This window comes from Equus asinus, chromosome 20, assembly GCF_041296235.1.
Source record: "Equus asinus isolate D_3611 breed Donkey chromosome 20, EquAss-T2T_v2, whole genome shotgun sequence".
NCBI classification, from domain to species: domain Eukaryota; kingdom Metazoa; phylum Chordata; class Mammalia; order Perissodactyla; family Equidae; genus Equus; species Equus asinus.
The window spans coordinates 67,867,895-67,889,040 of NC_091809.1; the positions used below are offsets into that span (position 1 = coordinate 67,867,895).

Genomic DNA, 21,146 nt, shown 5'->3' on the forward strand with positions numbered 1-21,146 from the left:
AAGACATGTTCAGTGATACACATTGCAGTGTTGTTTGTGACAGTCCCAAACTAGAAACAATGCAAAATATCCATCTATAAGGGGACTATAAAACAAATGAAGGTGCATGCATACAGTAGGATATCATGCAGCTGATAAAAGAATGTGCTGGTTATGGGAAGATGTCCAGGGGCTCCCGTGAAGTGAAAAGGCCAAGTGTTAGTGTACGCAGTTGGATAGCATATTTGTAAACAAATTTCACATATACATAGAAAAAAGGCTGGAAGGATATGCAGCAAATTATTAATGTGGGTGCCTCTGGAGAGTAAGTTGGGGATAGGAAAGTTTTTAGTTTTCTTATTTACTTGTCCTCTTATTTAAAATGTGTATAGGTTACTTTTATAGTTAAAATAAAAATATATGAAGAATGTGGATCATCTTCCCAGCCCTGGGCACTGGACATTCAGAGATGGCTAGGAGGGCATGGCTTCCTGCCCTGGAGGAGTGTGATGGTTAACTTTAGGTGTCAACTTGGCTGGACTACAGTGCCCAGATATTTGGTCAAATGTTACTTATAATGAAATCAGCGAACTTCGAGTAAAGCAGATTTTCCTCCACAACATGGGTATGTTTGTGTTCCATCTAATCAGTTGAAGGGCTTAACAGAACAAAAGCTAATCTCTCCAGAGAAAGAAGGAATTCTGCTAGCAGACTGCCTTTGGGCTTGAACTATAACTCTTCTCTGAGTCTCTAGAATGCTGGCCTACTCCATCAGATTTTGGACCTGCCAAACCTCCACAATCACTTGAGCCAATTCCTTAAAATAAATTTCTCTCTCTCTCTATACACACCTTGTTGGTTCTGTTTCTCTGGATAATGCTGACCAGCACAAGGAGCACGCAGTTTAGTGGTCTAGTGACACTCCCTGGGGGAGGGGTGGCTCTTCCAGGCAGCCCCTGAGGCTAAACAGGTGAACAGCGGGCACACCAACAGGTGACTTGGAGGGTGTTTGAGAGCTCCATAGTCTTCAGCGACACTAAAAGTGTGCTTGCCCTGCAGAAGCAGCTTCAAGAAAGTTCTCACAGGACCTTGTAGAGATTGCCTCTGGAGAACAACATATGGAGTTTAGAAAGCACCCATTCCTTGTGACCAGCAGGGTGCTGGGCCCTGGGCTCAAGGTCTCTCAAGGCCCCTTGGCGGCATCCACATCACCAAAGGGTCACATTCTTGAACATAAGACACACCTTCAGCAGTGGACAGGCCCACGATCCAGGGATGTCCAGAGGAAAGGGGTCCTCCTTCTTTCTGATGCCAGCCTCAGAAGGTTAGGAATTCTTCTCATCTCCCCTCCGCTCAGCTCTCCCAGCTGGGAAGCACCATGTCCCATGAAGTCATCCACAGCCCTCAAATGTAAAGAAGGCAAATCATTAAAACTTAATTATGATGACTTTGTAGAAGAAAAATGTTTAAATATACAGAGTGAAAAAAGTAGAACATGAAATGATGTCTTTACTGTGATTACAACTATGAAAAATTATGCAAATGAATGAAAGACTGTAAAGTGATAATAGAAGATAAAAACAGAAATTGTTAGGGTGGTAGACATGTGACAAGTTCTCCTCCCCCACAACAAAAGCTTATTTAGTATTGCTGCCGTTGCCTGTCAATCAAAAAGTGTCAATCAAAATGGAAGAATGGACTAAGACATGGTTGGTTATCTCCCTGGGCTTGTTTCTTACCTTTGGGTCTCCTTGAACTAGAAACCAGAATCTTAGCATGAGCCAAGCACCTATAGTGTTTGCGCCTAAAAGCTGCATCTCATTTAACCACCACCTCAATTTGGTAAGGTAGACATGGTTTGTTAACACCAGATTTTGAAATCCAGGTGTCAGCAAACGTGGTTCTTTCTGGAGCTTCTGAGGGAGAATCTATTCTGAGCCTCTCTCCTAGTTTCTGGTGGTTGATGACAATCCTTGGTATTCCTTGACTTGTAGACACATCGCTTCAATCTCTGTCTCCATCTTCACATGGCATTCTCCCTCAAGTGTGTGTCTGTGTCTCTTCTCCTCTTCTTATAAGGACAACAGTCATACTGGATTAGGGGCCACCTAAATCCAATGTGGCCTCATTTTAACTTGCTTACATCTGCAATGGCCCTATTTCCAAATAAGATCACATTCAAAGGCACTGAGGGGTAGGACTTCAACATGTCTTTTCAGGGGACACAATTCAACTCACAATAAAGGCAGTGAAACCCAGGTCTCTCTGGAACCATAGCTATGCTCTTTGGTGGGGCCAGCGGAAATCTTGAGAGTATAATTAAAGTAGGGATTCTATAGGTACAAAATGAGGCAACAGATACTGGAAAATCATTGTAACAGTCTTGAAAATGCACACTGGATAACTGCTGCATTCATAAGAAGCATCACAAGTACACTGGAAATATTTAAATAAGCAGTGCTGAAATAATGTGAAAAACAGGTAATTCGAGCACAGTAGATTGCAGGATATCGTCTATGAATGCTGGGTTCATCAAAAAGTGAATTTTGTTCTTAACTTTTAACTCTGTGAGTACTAATTGGAGACTAAAAAGTGTCAGCTTCTTCCTGTCAAGGAAGGAGAATGTAATTCATTGGTAACTTGACATCACCTCTATTATACACAGGGATAATTTATTCATCCCCTTTGCCCCAGTACATAACATCAAATAATGAAATAGATTTACACACACACACACACACACACATGCAATTACACAGGGAGCAATAGTGGCAGCTTAGTGTGAAGGAAGACATAAGATTCAATCGCAATTTACACATTTTTCAGCTCTGACAATCATTTGCATGATTTAGATTCAATCATTTGATCCTGATTTTTGCTGGAAAATCAAAATCAAAAGAAATAATTTAATTTACGGACTGCACTGTATGAACATTGCTCTGCACATTATCCAAATTTAAAAATCTATGCCACATGACGGGAAAATTAAATTTCCTCATTGTTAAAAATGATCAGAATAATTCAGCAGCATGCCTCCAGGTTATGGTTTCTCTAATTACCTTGTATCCTGAATTCTTAATTAATTATATTCTGAGACATGAAAAAGTTCCTTTGTGCTCAGAGCCCATCCTAAGTCTTTTTCTGTGCCAGGTGAATTATTTACACAGTAAATCTTATCACTGCATTTCAGTTTTGTCCCTGAAGTTGCTGCCCTTCTGGTCATTTTAATCTCATTCCTCTCAGAGTCAATTTCCTGCCATTTAGAACAAGCATCCAGGCCGTTAGCCTCTCCATACACCCAGATCTCGTCACCTGTCACTGAATTCCTTTGTGACCTAGTTAAATGCCATTTCTTTCTGGGTCACAGAAATGATACAGCCTTAAAATCTCTGCCTCAAGAAGTAGCTCCTGAAATTGATCAGGGATTCAGCTTCATTAGAAAATGACTGGGTGAGAGAGATGATGAGCCTCAAGACGGATATGTACCCGCATCAAAGCCCCATACCTCCTATCTGTGCAAAACACATTTATTTAAATAAGATGCTGGATAATGCTCCAAAGAGTTTTCTCAGACAGCATGACTCCAGAGAACACCTGAGCTTTAACTCAAAGAATTTTTCTTTTTTCTTAATAACTTTAATCATGATGAACTGAACTGTTTCTCCAGCAGCCAGACTAGATGAGCCCCCTGGAAATGATTAAAGCCCCTTCTACACAGTGGGATCTGGGTGAAAATTAGAAAAAACGACATGTGGCTACCATTTGAGTGTTCATTTTGTCAGACACTGTACTAAGCTCTTTGCATGCTTTGCATCATTGTCTCCTTGTAACCAACCTGTCTTATAGATGAAACAACTGAAGGGCAGTAATTAAGTAACTCACCCAAGTTCACACAGCTGGTATATATCAGAGTCCAAGTCAAAACTCCAGTGGTGCTTCCCAGACATTAATATGCATATAAATTGCCTGGAGAACTTGTTAACACACAGATTCTGATTCAGTGGTTCTGGGATTCTGTATTTCTAGCAAGCTCCCTAGTGAGGTTGATCCAGCTACTCTGTGGACCACAATTTGATGAGCAAGGTGGTAGACCCTAACTCTACAGCTTCTAAAGCAATACATTTGTGGTTCTTCTTAATGTTCTTTTTTGTTTTCAACTGATGAAAGCTCACAGGGAAATTCATAGTTTAAAGATTGCTTTGTGATTTTCTACATCACAGAGTTAAACATTCTCAAAGTTAAAGCTTGTGAATAATGATCATTCAGACATGGCCTGATGTTGTGAGAACCTCAGCACTCACGATCTAGAGACTTAGGGACTGGCTAGGTGGTGTAGTGGTTAAGTTTGCCTGCTTTGCTTTGGCGGCCTGGGGTTCGCAGGCCTGGAGCCTGGGTGTGGACCTATGCACCACTCATCAAACCATGCTGTGGTGGCATCCCACGTACAAAATGGAGGAAGATGCCACAGATGTTAGCTCAGTGACAATCTTCCTCAAGCAAAAAGAGGAAGAATGGCATCAGATGTTAACTCGGGGCCAACCTTCCTCACAAAAGAAAAAAAAAGATATGTAGATAGCGTATGTTTTTCTTGTTTTAAAAAAATCATATTTTGTCTCACTTTTTTCTTTCCTTTTTTTTTTTTGTGCTGAGAAAGAATTGCCCTGAGCTAACGTCCACTGCCAATCTTTCTCATTTTGTGTGCAAGCTGCTGCCACAGCATGGCCACTGACAGATGGATGAGTGGTGTAGGTCTGCGCCTGGGAACTGAACTCGGGTTGCCAAAGCAGAGTGAGCCGAACCTCACTGCTAGGCCACCGGGGTTGGCCCTGCTTCTGCTTTTCTTGGTAAAATCTATTTTGCCTGCACCCTCCTGTCCAAATGTGTGGCCTGAGAGCGTAGAATTTAGTGTTTCAGAGAGAATGAGTTCTTGGTAGTTCTGCCAGCCAGCCGTCTGGCCCTCTCTGAGCTCTGCCCTGGACAGGCAAAGAAGAGTAGCACAGCTGGCAATCTTTACAGAAGTGAAGGGTCAGTTCTCACGGTGACAGCAAGTTGCCACAGCAGTCTCCAACTTTGGTTTTCCTGAGAATCTAGAGCGGCTGTATGGCTTCTGGAACACAGGGCCAGTTTCATGCATTTGGTGGAGTGAGTTATATGAGTTGCTACATACTCTGTGTAACTATTAGTCGAATTATTATTTGTTGAAACCATTTTGAAGGCAATTAAAATGGGAGAAATGCTCGGACTTAAAAATGGACATACTCTTTGACCTAAAAATTTTCCTTCTAGAAATGAATCCTTCAGAAATCCTAACACACATGCACATCTGCACAAGGATGTTCATGGGAGCATTGTCATTAATATCAAAATATTAAAACAGTCCATCAGTAAGGGCATGATTAAATAAATTACAGAATGACCATGACATGACAAAGAAGGCAGCCATGAAGAAGAATATAGCACTGACCTGCAGAGATGTTTAGGAAAAATTGTTAAGCAAACACAGCAAGTTTCAGGACAATATATAAAATAGGATCCTGTTATGCAACTCCCTCCCATCTACATTTATGTATTTGTACATATACAGGGAATCTTCATTATCTGAACACCTCCAGTTGGGAGGTTGAGCGGAGAAGCAAAAATATTCACACTAAGAAAATACTCACCAATGAATGAACTGAAAACCAGTAAAAATAGTCTCTGCTCCAGAGTCTGTCCCAGCTCAGCACTGGAGTCAAAGTCTGTGCTGCTCTGGCTCTAGCTGATTGCAGGCTCTGTAAACTTAGTGGCAATTCCGTGCAACTGACTCCAAATGAAAGGACACATGTGGCAAAAGCAGCAGGAGTTCATGAAGCCCGAGAAAGCTACATGGGAGAACTGATTTTCTGGAATTCCCGGGGGCCAATGAGGGTCTGGTAGACCAGAAAACATGTGAAAAGAAAATTATCAGGGAAGACCACAAAAAAGCACTTGACAGAAAATAGTTTGAATATAAAATTTATATTTTTTTACTTTAAAAATGCCCTCTACGTTTTTTTTTTTTTTTTTGAGGAAGACTAGCCCTGAGCTAACTGCTGCCAATCCTCCTCTTTTTGCTGAGGAAGACTGGCCCTGAGCTAACAACTGTGCCCATCTTCCTCTATTTTATACGTGGGACACCTACCACAGCATGGCTTTTGCCAAGCAGTGCCATGTCTGCACCCAGGATCCGAACCGGCGAACCCCAGGCCACTGAAGCAGAATGTGTGCACCTAACTGCTGTGCCACTGGGCCGGCCCCTCCCTTTCTATTTTTAAAGCAGTGAGTCTGGTTATTTTGGAGTTGGAGGTGGTGTTGGAATGTCAGTTGTAAAGTGAAGGGGACCTTTCATGCTTGGCGTGGATGCCTTTGTACTGTTTCTGTCCCTTTATGAGAAAGTAGTCATCTATTACTTGGAGTAATATTCTAAAAAAACCCAAAAAGCATATTCATAAAGATGTTCCTTTTTAAAAATAAACATATGTTAATATATATCTACATAGAAAATGACCTGAAAGAATATATTCTGCTATAATTTGAGCGATCGTTTCTGGAGATAGGGGTTCTTTATGACTTTCTTTTGCCTGTCTTCATTTTCTCATTTTTATCATGAGCTTGCACTGCTTTGGAAATCAGAAGAAGGAAGGAAGGAGGGAAGGAAGGAAGGAAGAAAAGAAGGAAGGAATGAACAGCAGGACAAGAAATTAAAGGAACACTTTTAAAAAAAGTTTTTGAATTTTCTATTTTTAAGCCACTTGTTCCTGCTTGGCTTGTTAGGCTGTTTTAATTTTCGTGCCTGTTTGTTTCAAATTATCGTTTATTGTTAGATATTTGGGTTGTTCCAATTCTTCTTTATTAAAAACAGTATAGAACAGGCGTAAGTGGCTGAAAATTAATTAGAATTTAAAAAGCAAAAGAATACGGACAAAAATGGAAGAATTTTGAGAAACTGGCCAAAATGCTTCAAGATGAATATCTAGGTTGGAAAATGGCTCTGTTGTGCACCAAAACTAGCAGTTGTCCAAAACGAGTGTCTGGAGGTGATACTTTTTGCTCCAGTCACTACTGAATGGCATTGTTCTATTGCCCAGCTTGCATTTACCCAGGATGCTTTGGCAGAACTGTGTTGGTTGAATCCTTTGCTTCCACAGAAGGGCATGTAAAGATTTGAGGAGTGGTACCCTGCAGGCCACATGGAGTGCCTCCCGGAAAACGGAAATTGTTAATTGCTGAGAGTTTGGGCAAACGAGGGAGAGTCCAGTTAGTAGAAATTTCAGAAGGACTGTGCAGGGACTAGGATGCTATCCTCTGAAAGGCCTGCTTACAGGGTTGGCCCTTGGCTGGTGTCTGGGAACTTGAATCTTAGGAGGGTTCCTACCCTTTCAGTGTTATTTATGCTAAACACCTGCATTCCTCCTGGGACTCTGAAATTTTGGTACATCCCAGGCAGAGGCTGCTGACGGGAACAGCCTCCAATAAAATGCTGGGCATTGAATATCTAATGAGCTTCCCTGCTTATCAATATTTCATAGCCATGAGCACAACTATATGCTGATTCCTGAGTCCTCCTAGGGAATCATTGAAGCTGGGAGTGGTCCTGGGAACCCCTGATCCAGGCACAGAAAAAGAAAGTGATCTTTCCATAGAGACCTATTTCTAAGCTAGCAACTAGCCCTTTTATCTCAAAGAGCCAGCAGAGAACGAAGATAGGCATAAAAAGTCTTTCTTTTTCCCCTTTACCCAACAGACTTCTTAATGCTACTACTTAATTGACATCTCTGGGATGCTCTACCATTTTTCAGGTGTGGATGGAGATTTAAACGAATTCTCTTGCTGCTAAGGGTGGTCACGTGAAAGACATGGACATGAGTATTTTCTTGGTACTCAGTTCATGAACACATCACTGTGCTGTTGGGTTGAAAGGTAGGAGACTTCCAGCATTTTCAACACTTGTCTCTCTCTCTCTTGAAATCCTTCTCACTGCCATTACTAAATGCACCAAAATGAGGAAGGATTTACGAGGTCAAGGGGATTTGGCTGGAGACATCATTGATCGATGTTTTCAATCAAAAACATTTAATGGGGGCGAGTATTTACTGGGAAGTGGGAAACAAAGACAGGTGAAGACATGTCTCTGCCCTTACAGTCACATGGGGAGACAGTGGTGTGCTGGAGATGGCTCATAGTGGCTAGCAAGAGCCGACTCTTAAGAGTCAGGAATTTTGTGAGCTGCTTCACATTACCTCAGTAGCTTGAAATCAGCCATGATAAGAATATTTATACCACGGAAATTGGCTAAGCACTCTTTTTTTTTTTTTTTTGAGCAAGATTAGCCCTGAGCTAACTACTGCCAATCCTCCTCTTTTTGCTGAGGAAGACTGGCCCTGAGCTAACATCCATGCCCGTCTTCCTCTACTTTATACGTGGGATGCCTACCACAGCATGGCTTGCCAAGTGGTGCCATGTCCGCACCCAGGATCCGAACCAGTGAACCTCGTGCCACCGAGAAGTAGAACGTGCGAACTTAACCGCTGCGCCACCGGGCCAGCCCCAATGCTCCTCCTTTTTTATTGGGTTGTTAAGCGTTTACCTGTATACCACTGCGGGGATGGACAAATAACCAGAGGATCATAGCATACCAAACTCTGCCAGCAAAGTAAGGATTTCAACTAAGGAGAAGCTGAATGCCCAGCCAGGGGCTATTCTGCGGGGAGTGGCTCCAGGGCTCCAGGATCCTGGTCAGGGTGGAACAGGTAGATTTTTGCCGCTAGCACAGGCAGGGCCCACTCTAGTGGAGACCGTGGGCTCGAGGAGCGGGCCTTTCTGGGGCTGGTGCTCAGACAAGGTTGTTTTCACAGCAGGTCCTGACCCTCTCTCACCAAGGCAAGATGGAGGGACATCCTCCCCTTCTGGAGTCCTTCTTGGTCTCAAGCTAGGTTCTCGTGACGTCACGTCCTTTTTGAAAGATAATTTGTCCCTCCCTCCAACTTTTCTGGGATATATTTTGGCTTTCATTCTATATAGACAATTTTCTAGCGCTCTGGAGGAAAACTCAAGTGCTAATTGTGCCCCAAACTTGGACTTTTTTTTTTTTTTTTTTTCTCAGGGAGAGGAGTACTGGAGAAGCTGCCTAGAAGACGTGGGGATGCGGTTAGGAGAGATTTCTGCAGAGGTGGGACTCAATAACCCGTATTTGTCCTAGTCTCCAGCACTGTTTTCATTCTCATCAGGGAAAAACCCCACAGTTATGTGCCCAGTAAGAAGCTGCATAGGATTCCAACACATGTGCGCCAGAATTGATGGAAGTCTTTTTGGAGGCAGGAAGTTTCTGGAAAAAATCCCCATGACCTGCAGACTATGACTGCCTAAGTGCCATGTGTGCAATGAACTGAAGACAAATAAAAGGAAACACTTAAAAAAGAGTCAACACAATTGCTAGTTTCATTTTTTCTTTTTACTTGAAAACTTGTTTTAACCATCAAATTTTGGCAGTTACAAACCTGTACACTGTTGGTTTTTTTTTTGGCTGTCTTTTTTTTTGTTTTTCTTTCATTTTTTAGAAAAAGAACACAAGACTGAATACTGCCAACAGCAATATATGCAGAAACAATCCATTTTCATAAGGGACAAGATCCACTTTAAGTGTTGGCTTTCCCCTTTGCATAAGGTTTGGTGTGTGATGTGTGTGCAAGTTTAGGCGAGTGCACAAGTGTGGGAAGAAATGATATACTTCATTCAGAACCTGAAATGGCAGGAGAATCAGATACTCAGTAACTGGGCAAAACACACTCATTTTAAAAAATGTCAATAAAAACGTTTTCTTGAAAACAGAGAAAGTTAAATGAAAACAGTAGAACCGAAGTAAGGTTACAGTACATTTTGAAATGATTAAAAAACATCATTTTCAAATCTAAAATCCTTTGTGTGTGTGTGTGTAGTTACCTCAAAAGTTTGCAGACCAACAGCATGGATGACTTTGAATTATATTCAACCCCCCCCAAATTAAAGCATCCTGATAGGCATCAAATACAGTATCTACAAAAGCCTGGAAAATTGAAACCATTATATACAATTTTATAAACATTTTAAACACCAAAACATACATCTTTTACAAACCAGCCTGTTTGCAACAGGCAAATTTACAAGACAATCTCTCCGATACAGTGCTTAAAAAGAACTGCTTCCATTTCTGAACACATTTGTCACTTCCCGAAATGCAGTAGTATGGGCTCATAAAATTGTTAAAATAGTAGCAATTCAGGTATTTGTTTGCTGGAAGGGTACTACAGTACATACTAATGGGTCCAAACACGCTCCAAATGACTATATGATTCTCTAGCGCATCCTAAACACCGGAAGAGACTAATTATGGCCTTCGTGTAATATTACATACTTGTAATTATTGCTTTTCATTATTACATAAGGAAAGAAAACGTTATTCTTTTCCTATCTCTTAGCCAGCTGGCTAAATATTAACTGATGCCAAACCCACAAATGGTGACTTCAAACCCTAGAATTATACACTCAGAAGCTTAAAGACACTGTGGATTTGCACCAGAATAATGTGCAGTTGAACGTTGCAGGACAAAACCCAGCAAGAACACAGAACCACCTTCTCACAGACCACACAAAATGATGATGCTGAAGAAATGCCTCTTCGAATCTCCATTTCCCATGGTTTGAAATTAAAAACATAAAACATAAAAGCCTAACCACTTTATCAATATCTGTCCACTGGGAGGGCAGCAGAGTGAAGAGACCAGACAACTATCTGGGCTACCCATGTGAAATGAACACTAGATCTTCCTGAATTATTCCACATGAAAGTGTTTTCTGGGTCTTAAATGATTTATTTTGATAATCTCTTTTCTCAATTCCCCTGACTTTGATTATATAGACACAGCATTAGTGGGGGCTGTGGGTGGGGTGGCGGGGGGAAGTAAGCAGGAGTTGGCTGATGACATATATCTCTTACTTGCTTTTTTCTAGGCTGTGCTAGTGATTCCAAAGGGAAATTCCAGGAAAGTTCCAGCAATGCATCATTAATTCCCTTTCCAGGCCTTCACACTGATTCTGATAGGGCAAACCTCAAAATGCATAGACGTGGCCTATTCATATTACTAAGTCTTCTCCAATGGCATTTCATGAATGGGCAGGACATGAGTACATGGAAAGCTCACACGGAATGGAACTCAGCAGCAAAATATTTGTAGAAGAAAGTGAATAAATTAACCTACTTTATTCATCTCTTACAGCACCATAGCTTCTGCTTACTACATGACAAAGATCAACAGTCCAGCCACTCGCAATCTAACCACAATGTGTGCAATACAAGTAAAGTGCCTACAACAGGCTATGGAAAATGGCTTCCAGGAGGTGGCACATACGTGTTAGAAAAAACAGAAAGACGTTAATTGGTTTAAGTATTTTCCACGTGGTTCCTCATGGTGGAGGGGGTAGGAAGAAACACCAGGACTGGTAGGGGGAAATCAAAAGAGAAACAAAAATGTACCTAGTGGATAAAATTATAATAAAAGTTTCACTACAACTGATGACTGATCTGAGTTCCATTCTACAATTATCATTCCATCTTCATTTTAGAAAACACTCATTTGGCAAAAGCAGCATTTTGAGAAATGTCCAAAGAAATGTGTGACTTCTGTATCTGCACCCTTCCTAAGGGGCTGCAAGGAAACATGAGATCATGAGGCTGCCAGAGAAATAATCTCCATGAGTTCCCTTTTCTAGAATATTCCAAAGCAGGAATGGTGGGAAGCCAGGAAGTCCCGCAGAAGCAGGCAGATACCACGCCCCAGGCAGTTTAGAGGTGAACAATTTATACAGAAGGAATATTGGCCAAATGGATGGATTTTAGTCCCTTTTTAGCTACTTAACTTTCTATGTGAGCTTGGGTAAGGCCCTTCCCCTCTCTGGGCATGTTTCCTCTTTTTACAAAATCGGAGGGCTGGACAAGCAGATCTTAAAGACCTTTCCACCTCTCCGAATCAGCAGTCATCCCACCTAGTTCCATTTTGGCCTGACTGAAAACCATTTTGTAATCTACAGGGAAATCTAATTCTCCAAAAAGAGAAAAAATATCATGTGTTTAAAAGGTAATGAATCAAAACATAACACAACCTTATCAGGTACACATTTAGCTGCAGAGAAAATCAGGGGAAGATATCCTGAAGAAAGAGGTATTTTATATAGGTCAGAGAAAAGGGTGGGCACAATTTTCTTGGGTGACTTCACAACCGCATTAGGATCTATTTATTCCTTCATTACTGTGTCAGTCAGGCGTTCTCCCTGGAGGAGATGCTGGGTAAGCAGTAGTGACTCACTGGCATTAATCTCATTCTAATATTTCCTGGGGGCAAGAAATGAATTGTTGGTTTTACTTTGATGGTTTTTATGTCATTGCATTATTAAAAGTGGAGCAGTGATTCCATTCTAGACCATTAGTTTGTCATTTTCTCTGTGATTCTTGCAAACGTGCTTCTTACATAAGAAAAATGCCAAAGACTTTCTTCTCAAAAGCAGCCTTAGTGAAATTCATTTATTTCAAGACCACAGTGCAGATAATGCTTCTAGGAGCAGGTCCGACCAAGACACAGCAAGAGGAGAAAAACTGAAAAATCTGTGAAGTATATCTGTGTATTCAGGAAGCTTGAGAATGAAAGGAATCTTTTTACAACGAACTCCAGAAACACTGACTCCTACGAGGAAGTGAATTAAATACAACCGAAATAACTAAAAATATGCCTGAGTGGATGATACACAAACTCAGGACAGTACAATTTACACACCAATGCCATATGTTATCAGAAACTGTGGACACAGATACTTTCATATTAAGCAGATAGTGCAAATATGCATTTATTTACCGTGGCCACTGTGCACACGGCCATAATCTGATTGAAGCAGAAGAGGAAAGTCACTCAATTTGTCAACTTTAAGCTTTGAATATTGGGTTGCTGTATTTCCAGTGGAATGATTCTCTTGTCAGTTTTGGAAACTCATGGCCAAAGTCCATATGTCGGATGGGAGGAGAACCCCAGGGTATAATTAAACACTACACATTTTTCAAGTAAGAGTTTAGTTTTGGAAAATTATAACAAAATACTGTTGTTTAAAAAGCACAGTTTTGCTTGAAGTTAATATAAATGGCCGTACCAAAATAAAGTTAACCGAACTGGAGTAAAATATGGCATTTGGTGTTTCTCTAACATCATAGAGATCAGAGAAATTAGGTCTGCCTTGCTGGCAGGATTTTCAACTCAGTCTATATCCTAGATCCTTCACGTCAGCTTTCCTCAAGAGCAGCCTTATTGAGGGCAAGCACACCTTTGTACATAGGCCCAGACACACACACTATTATAATTTATACACAAGAACTAATCTACTTTCTTCTTTTCTTTAACGCAATTGCATTTATAATGAATGACGCTACCAATTTAGAATAACATTCAAATTTCATCTGCATTATCAAGAATTGTGATTATCTGCCTGAAAACATTAGAAGTACTATATTTTCTTTTTTTCCCTGAATTTGTGAATTCTGCTTAAACCTCTAAATATCTCTCATTCTAGAGAACAATTCCCCAAATGCTACTTTTTTTCTTTTTATTTTCTGATTCTCAGAACAAAGGCCTATTTCTGCAGCAATGTTAAAATTATAGTTACAGCCAGGAATATTTACTAGAAAACACAAAAAACAGATAATCACATTCTTTCTAATGTTCAAACAATGTTAACCTTCTCCCCAACCCACAAAATGGAACCCAAATATCCTCATGTTCTTCTTCATTGATACCCCTCTCGGAGATCATAAAACCCAACTATATTATATCGGATGCTTAACACAAACAAACAAAAATAACTAAGCATACTAAACATGTTACTCAAACCTAATTTTATAGCTGAAAATTGGGCAGCTTATTAAAAAAATAGAGTTGATTTTAAAGGCTTCAGCCCATTTTCGTTTGTTTAATATTTGTTTCTCTTTCTTTCTGCCTAAGAGACTAACTTTTCCGACAATCATAACTACTATTTTCATTCCCCCCCCATTGGCTCAAAATTACATGCAACAATGCCTCTTTGCTTGTTGCCAGTTATTAATACTGCAGGACTGATGCTGTAACACTTTCCAGGGCACACTGCTGCGCAAAGCCATACAAGACCGACTGTATAAGCTGGTGGGTGAAATTTTTTCCCCCTTGAAAAACTCGGCATGCGTTCTTGGTCATGAACACAGGTACATACTGCAAGGGTTATCAGTCACCTCTCAGAAACAATTTCTGCACCGTTCCTTTTCACCCAACTGGAGTCGAGCTTGCTTGTGACAGTATGCCTTGTTTAGAAGTTCCTAGCGGAAAATACCGCATTTCCTTCTTGCTCAACACACCACTCTCCATGGAGACACAAGCCCAGCCAGTTCTCTTCTCCTTTTCTGTAACAAACAGCACAAAGCCCTTGAAGTGCGTCCTCTACACTTGGGTCTGGTGCTGAGTCTCGATAAAGGGAATGTGAAGGCTGGCGAGGCTGAGCTCTCCCACGCTCTCATAGTCACTCATGGCTACTTCGGAATCGTCAAAGCCGCAGTTTGCTGACACATCTGAGGACGAGGTGCCTCTGGAATTGTGCAAGGATAGAGACACACTGTCTGCTGGGCCTGCTGTCTCTGTGCCCTGGTTCATGCTCACAGCAAAAGTACTAAATTCACAGCTGGCAGGCGGGCCCACCAAATCTGTTTCATTGGGGAATGGGTGAGGAGGAAGGTACTGGCTAGGATGGAACTGGGGCCTTCTCCTGCAGTCTGGGCTCAGCGTGCTGGCCAGGGAGACAGGCTGGGAGGGCGGCAGGGCCTCGTATTGGTCCGGGAAGTCCTCTGGCAGGGGAGGGGGCAGCTGGTCCTGACTCAAGAACTCCTCTTCATGAGGAGGTGGGTACTCGCTGTCGATGTCATAGCCGCCCAGATAGTAATCGCTCTCCAGCTCCCGTGTGCTGCCCTGGTGTGCAGACCCTCCCTCCTGGTTCTCATAGTTGGGTACTTCTTCTATGTCTGACAGGCGGGCCCCTGGCATCCAGTCAGAGGTGTCCCAGTGATAGGCTGTGGGAGAAAAGCCATGACAGTTAATTTCCTCCAGACTAGAGTTCGGGCAGGGCTCAGAAAGGAGCAGACAAGGGACCTGACATGCAATTAACATCCAAGAGACCCTAAGAAGCCAGGGTCATGTGCATGCTCCTTATAAGGGTCTATCGGGGCCAGCCATGCTCTGGCTCCAAGAGAACAAGGCCATGGCAACACAGAAATGGTGCCTCATTGCTGCAGAACCTTCACTTGGCCACGCCCTCCCATAAGCAACGGCCAATGAGGGAATGCTGAGGAAACACAGTTCTAGAAGCCATTCTCTCTTCCTAGTCACACGCTAAGTGCAGAGCCAGGCTGGCAACATGCTCGCAGAGAGAGAGATGCATCAGCCACACTGCGGATGACAGAAGGCAGGGAGATGTGCACACAAATGGATGAATCACACGCGCAGGGGAGAGGCTGGGGGAGGGATGCTGGCAGGACTTTCACCTCCAATACAGAGCACACAAGACACCTGGAACATGCAAAATTCAGGTCAAAGAAACTCAGAAAAGATGGAGGGAGAGGGACAGGGTAAGAATGAACTCAGCAATTCAAAACGCATAAGTAGAATACTATGCTGGGGTCGTGGCGGAGTCACCTCGGTTGTAGTTCTGTCCTTGATCCATGACAGACACTGTTTAAATACAAAGTGAGAAGTAAAACTAACAATCCAAGACATGTGAAGAGGGTAAAACCAAACATTTTAGATGACTTAAAAGACATGCTCCTACTTCTCCCCACTGTTATTTAGGAAATAGAAAGATAACTCTCATCTATACTAGGCACTAATTGTATTAAGTCAATAAGTTACCTGATCGAAATCATTCCCCATCATATTGTGGCTTTAAACAATTTCTTAAATATTCCTAGCTCATAGTAGGTACTCAATAAATACATGTTGAATGTAAGAATGGATTTAGTATTAATCTGGATTCCAAATAATTGGGTACTCTTCTCGTGGAAGGGATTTTATAAAAACAGTACCCTACATATTTAAAAAATTGTACACTACACTTTTTTTCACAATTGTAAAATTCACTCCAATACCTAGAGAAACACCCAGCATCTCATTTGAAACCATCTATTTACTGCTCCCTCTGCTGCCAGCGGATGAAAATCACCCCTAGTTTAAAGTAACAAGGAAGCAATATTGCTGAAAGGATAAGTCTTGACAGGAACAAATGCTATGGAAGAAAAAAGTAAATACCTTCATTCTCTATAGTGTCAACTACATTGTTGACAAGTTGAATGACAGTCACTATGGATGCTTGTGGCCAGGAAAAGAAGACAGGAGGGAGGGAAGGACAGCTTCAGGTTAGTTATGTATTTTAAACATATCTTAACTTCTTTTAACAACAACAATGGCAAAAATAAAGGCGCAGAATGGAAACACCCAAAGCCTTCCCACCATCTGTCCATTAGGCAATGCTCCAGTGGACAATTTTATCGGGGGGTCCCAGGGCTCCTGGAACAGAAGGGAATGGCAGCAAATCGCAGGCCAGTCCTCCTGAAAGACCTGATTGGCATGGATTGCCGGGTCATAAATTCATACCTCATGGCCTGGTGAAATCAATTTAGGAAAGCAGTGGCTCATCAAGCTCATGCTAATTTCTCATCAGTGACTCCCAAGGCTCTCAGAGGAGGACCTCACTATTCCCGGGGATAATTATTTGTTGGTCAGCTATGCTGCTCCGAACCAAATGCCAGTGATGGAGGATAACCTTTGTAGGACTGATGGCTTTACACTCACAAGATGCCACCTATAGCCTTGACCGACCTGAGGCCCAGCACCTACAGGTGAGGTGTAGACAGAAGTTAGTGTTTGGCCTCTCGAATAGTTAGAATCTGGGAAGGAAATTTCTGTACTCTGTATGGGTTGCCTTAGCACCTGACACCAGCAGCCTGTGGAGAGGTGATCAAACTCAAAACTAATTTATTGAAAATTCCTAACACTGCCTGCCTTAGTTGGGACCAACCCAGAATGTTAAGCATGAAAGACCAAGTTTGTGACCAAGCAGAGCCCGTGAGAACAGTCAACCAGCAGCTGGAGCTGCTGCCTGGAGTTGGGAAACTACATGTTCTTGGGTGTTTCTGTATAAGATGCAAACCAGTGACAGCTTTTCTCCTGGCTGGGGATGAGCAAGGGAGTAAGCACCAAGGCAAACAGAGCTGGAGGCATGCCCCTGACCTTTTGAGAATGGTTAGAAGAAATCCACTGTGATGTGGTCTGTTATCCCAGCAGTCAGATGCACCAAGGCTCCTGCACCTCTTGGGAGGGCCAGGTATTGGGGAAGGAGGTGGGAGACGTGGGGGTGGTGCTGATGAAAGTGGACTATTTTACCTCCATGATTGCATCTATGGTTTCAGGGCTCACCTGTTACTGTATTTACCTGGGGGGCAAAGACTATGTCATTTTCTTTTTGTACTTCTGGGTACAAAAATCCCCAGCGTGGGGGTCAGCACACAGGAGAAATTCAGAAGGGTTTATGGGTTGAATGATTCCATAAATTAATACATATTCAATTTTTGCCTACTGCTGATAAATGGGAAAATGACAAAGTACAGACTAAGGTAAGGTCACCTGTCTCTGTGGATGATTATTTGAAATTATTCTTGGTTCACTACCATATGGTAAGCTTTCACTGTTTTATGACCATTTCTTCCCTCCTCCTCTATCCTGGGGAAACCCCCCATCCTCCAAAGCTGGTTCCTCAGCTCAGAAAACCCAGTCCAGCACTGGCACCTTCTCCATAAACATAAGTTCTCAAGAGGTAGAGATAACAGCTTTGGAGTGTCAATAAGGTCCACGAACCACATGGGATTGCGTGCAGCATTTTGGGTATATGTGCATTTTTCTAAGGAGCTGACCCACAGTATTTAATAGATTCTCCAAAGGCCCATGATCCTAAATGACTATAAGGGGGATTCAGTTGAATGAAGATGCCATTTCTATGAGAAGGAGGTTCTATGGGAAGGAGGTCTGGCCTCTGAACTAATTTCTAATGGTAGGGAGGGTGGATGTAGAAGGAAGAGTGAAGAGATCATCATCAGTAAAATTAAAAAAGAAATCACACTGCTTGCTAGAGAGTGTCACTTGGGATGAGGTGGTTCCATCATGTACCAAATCAAAGATGACGTATTACTGAAGCTCTGGGAGAAGTTTGTCAACCTCCGACACAGATCCCTGGGCCTGCTCACAGCTGCAGCTTAACAGCTGCTCCTTCAGCAATGACACCCAACAATGGAGTCAACGGAAAAGCTGGTGAACACACTCAAAAGTCCATGATCAGGTCAAGAAACAAAACCAGTCACATCACCTTCCTCTGAACTCACTGCAGCAGAGGAAACAGAACCTGCTCGAGGGACGGAACAAACTCAATGACTTCTTACCATTGTCATCGCCAGAATCCGACTGGAAGGAGCTCAAGGACTGAACTTCAGAGTTGCTGCCTTTATTGCTGCCTGCAAAGCAGGTCACTTCTCCCGGGTCATCAACCCCTTTGTCTTCATGTACAGACAGAGAGAGAGCAGAAATGACACCGGTTACCTTGTGCATATTTCCAGCCCTGTCCCACCCCTGTCCCCACCAGAGTTCACTTCTGGGGGCTCTTTCATTTGCTTAGAGAAAATAATTTAGCTTCACAATAGAAAATTGATCGTGCCATTGGGGGCAAAGGTCTGTCAATCAAGTGATTTACATTATGGATTTGAAACCCTTAACCTGTGGTAAATGAGCTTCCAAATAGCTGACAGCTGAAAGTAACTGTTCTCTTAAACTGAAGTGACTAAGTGAAGAGTGAAACGAGGATGAAGTGGCTGGGCTGCTCTTTGCCATTCAGAGTTAATTTAAATTATTTACATGAACCAATGTGGTGTCAACACCAGGTTAAATGAGATTACTTTTAAAATAGGGGTATAAATATTTTATAGGCAAGAATGCCATTAGATTTACCCAAACTTCCCTCTCTCGGGAGTGAGCGGCGTTCTCAGATTTGCCTTCTAGAGGGCAGCATCACATCATTTTTAGGAATGACAGCGTTCTGCACCGTCTGGTAGAAGGGCAGTCAGTGGTATAGAGATGCTCTTTTCCACAGACTTCTTCCCTCTTTGCTGTACAAAATGCCTGAACAACACACTCACACACATGCACACATACAGGCTACTTCTTTGATGGACTAAAGGAAGCAATAAAAACAGCCCATGTCTTGAAGTTGTCAAGTGAAAAGTGAATTAGTCGCCCAGAGATTGTCTCACCAGCTAACTCTGCCTTGCTTAACAAAGAAGGAAATGTATTCAATAAAAACCCAGCAATACTTTGGGGGGAAATGTGAGTTTTGGCCTGAGGTGGATTCTGGAAATAAAGCTGTCACATTATGAAGCCAGCGGAGGGAAATGATCAAATCACCACGTAACGTGATAGTATGAAGACATGGTGACTTGTGCTTAAGGGAAGAGTTCGTCTTCGTGGCCACAGAAATCACTGTTTCTTCCAAATGGCTGATGTCAGTGGCAGGCACTGTGGCTCTGAATCTGCTGTCAGATGCTGAAGCCACAGCAAAACCAAGAATTGGATAAACCACTGATACAACTGGAGAAATCCACCTCCCAAGAGCCACAGCGCAGAAAATACAAAGATGTGCCTCGGCAAAGCACAAGGTGGGCACCAGGCTTAGCCCTGAACACAAGGGAGAAAATGGCAAATGACCCCTCTGCCCCTCGCCCGTGAATGCAGTGCTGTGCATAATACTCCTTTCTCCACTCCTCCATTTATTCAACCCCCCCTTTTATTTCATTGCTAACTAGAAAAGAGCCTTTCTACTAACTAGTGGATTGGCAAGGCTATAGTAAAGTCTAACTCTATAGATAATTGGAGAGGGAATATATTTATATGATTAAAATCCAAGGGCAACCGCTTAAAACATAAGTGTGTCTACAGAAAGACAGAGTCAGCAGACAGTGTAGCTGGGGCGGCCCTAGACTAGAATAGAGGCCCTCCTCTATCATCAAGAGATCCCCTCTCTCTCATGTCCCTCTCCCACCTTCCTCCTAAAGCTCCCAAGAGCAGTCTTGGTAAAAGCAAAAGCTGTGGACCCTGATGCCCCAGGTTTGAATCCTCACCCCTCCTTTTACTAGTTACTTGCTCTCAGGCACGTTCTCTCACCTGTTCACTACTCCAATTGGTGCCCAAGCGGGGCAGCTGTGGGGGTTTAAGGAAATGATCCAGCAGATAGCAGTGGTGGCTTTTTATGTTCATCTGCTGCCTCTGTTTTCTCATCAAATCTCTTTATCCTTAACCCTTGCATTCTGGATTCTGTCTTGATGACTCACTGAAACGCTCCTGAGATCACTAAGAATCTTCTAGGCGTCAAGTGCAGTATTTTGTTTTTAGCCTGTGTCCTTGATGGTTTTACTCAACCCTGCTGACCTCATTGATGGTCTTAGCTTCTGCACGGCTACCCTTTCCTCTTTCCCTGCTCTCTCTTCGTTGGCACGAGTTTGTCTCCCTTCCTGCCCCTCCTCTCTACCCGCCTCCCACCTGTAGGCATCTCTGGTTCTTTTGGAGGCCCAGTTTGATCACCCTCTCTCTGCTCTTGTTCCCTTAGTGAGCTGATCCTCCTGGAGATTCATCCACCCTGCAGGCAGATGATGTCCAAACTTTTGCCTCTAGCCTCACCCTCCTCCTGAACAACAGAGCCAGACATACCTCAGGTGACCTCTTATGTGGCCTCTCCAGTGATCACGCTGCTTCCTGCTTCTGGAAGGCATTCTCCAATAGTTTCCTACCAAAATCTCACTCAGGCTTAAAGACACCAGTAGAAATGCCCCCTTCCTCCAAGAAGACACCCTTTATCTCCTCGGCTGCATATGCTCTCTAGCTCCCTTTGAAACCTGCCTCTCCTCACCCTCTACCCCAACATATATCACAGTACTAGAAACCCAGTCTTTGGAAACTCCCGCTACCCAGGGCATCTCTGCTGCTGCTCAAATACAAAGCCATTTGGCCTCATTAAAAGTCAAA

General features: G+C 42.7%; 1 protein-coding gene across 2 annotated transcripts in view; it reads right to left on the reverse strand.

The window, feature by feature from the left end:
• Positions 1 to 9,433: 9,433 nt before the first annotated feature.
• The window catches only part of FAT3 (FAT atypical cadherin 3), a 616,260-nt gene continuing 604,547 nt past the window's right edge, over positions 9,434 to 21,146 (reverse strand). The window contains exons 25-28 of one of the 2 annotated variants that reach the window (XM_070490462.1): positions 18,518 to 18,631; positions 16,335 to 16,394; positions 15,726 to 15,761; positions 9,434 to 15,103 (exon numbers count right to left, since the gene is read on the reverse strand). In XM_070490462.1, the coding sequence (XP_070346563.1) occupies positions 14,481 to 15,103; positions 15,726 to 15,761; positions 16,335 to 16,394; positions 18,518 to 18,631 (833 nt within the window). In that variant the 3' untranslated portion in view covers positions 9,434 to 14,480. The remainder of the gene's footprint in view (positions 15,104 to 15,725; positions 15,762 to 16,334; positions 16,395 to 18,517; positions 18,632 to 21,146) is intronic. The other variant, XM_070490463.1, reaches the window with a different exon arrangement.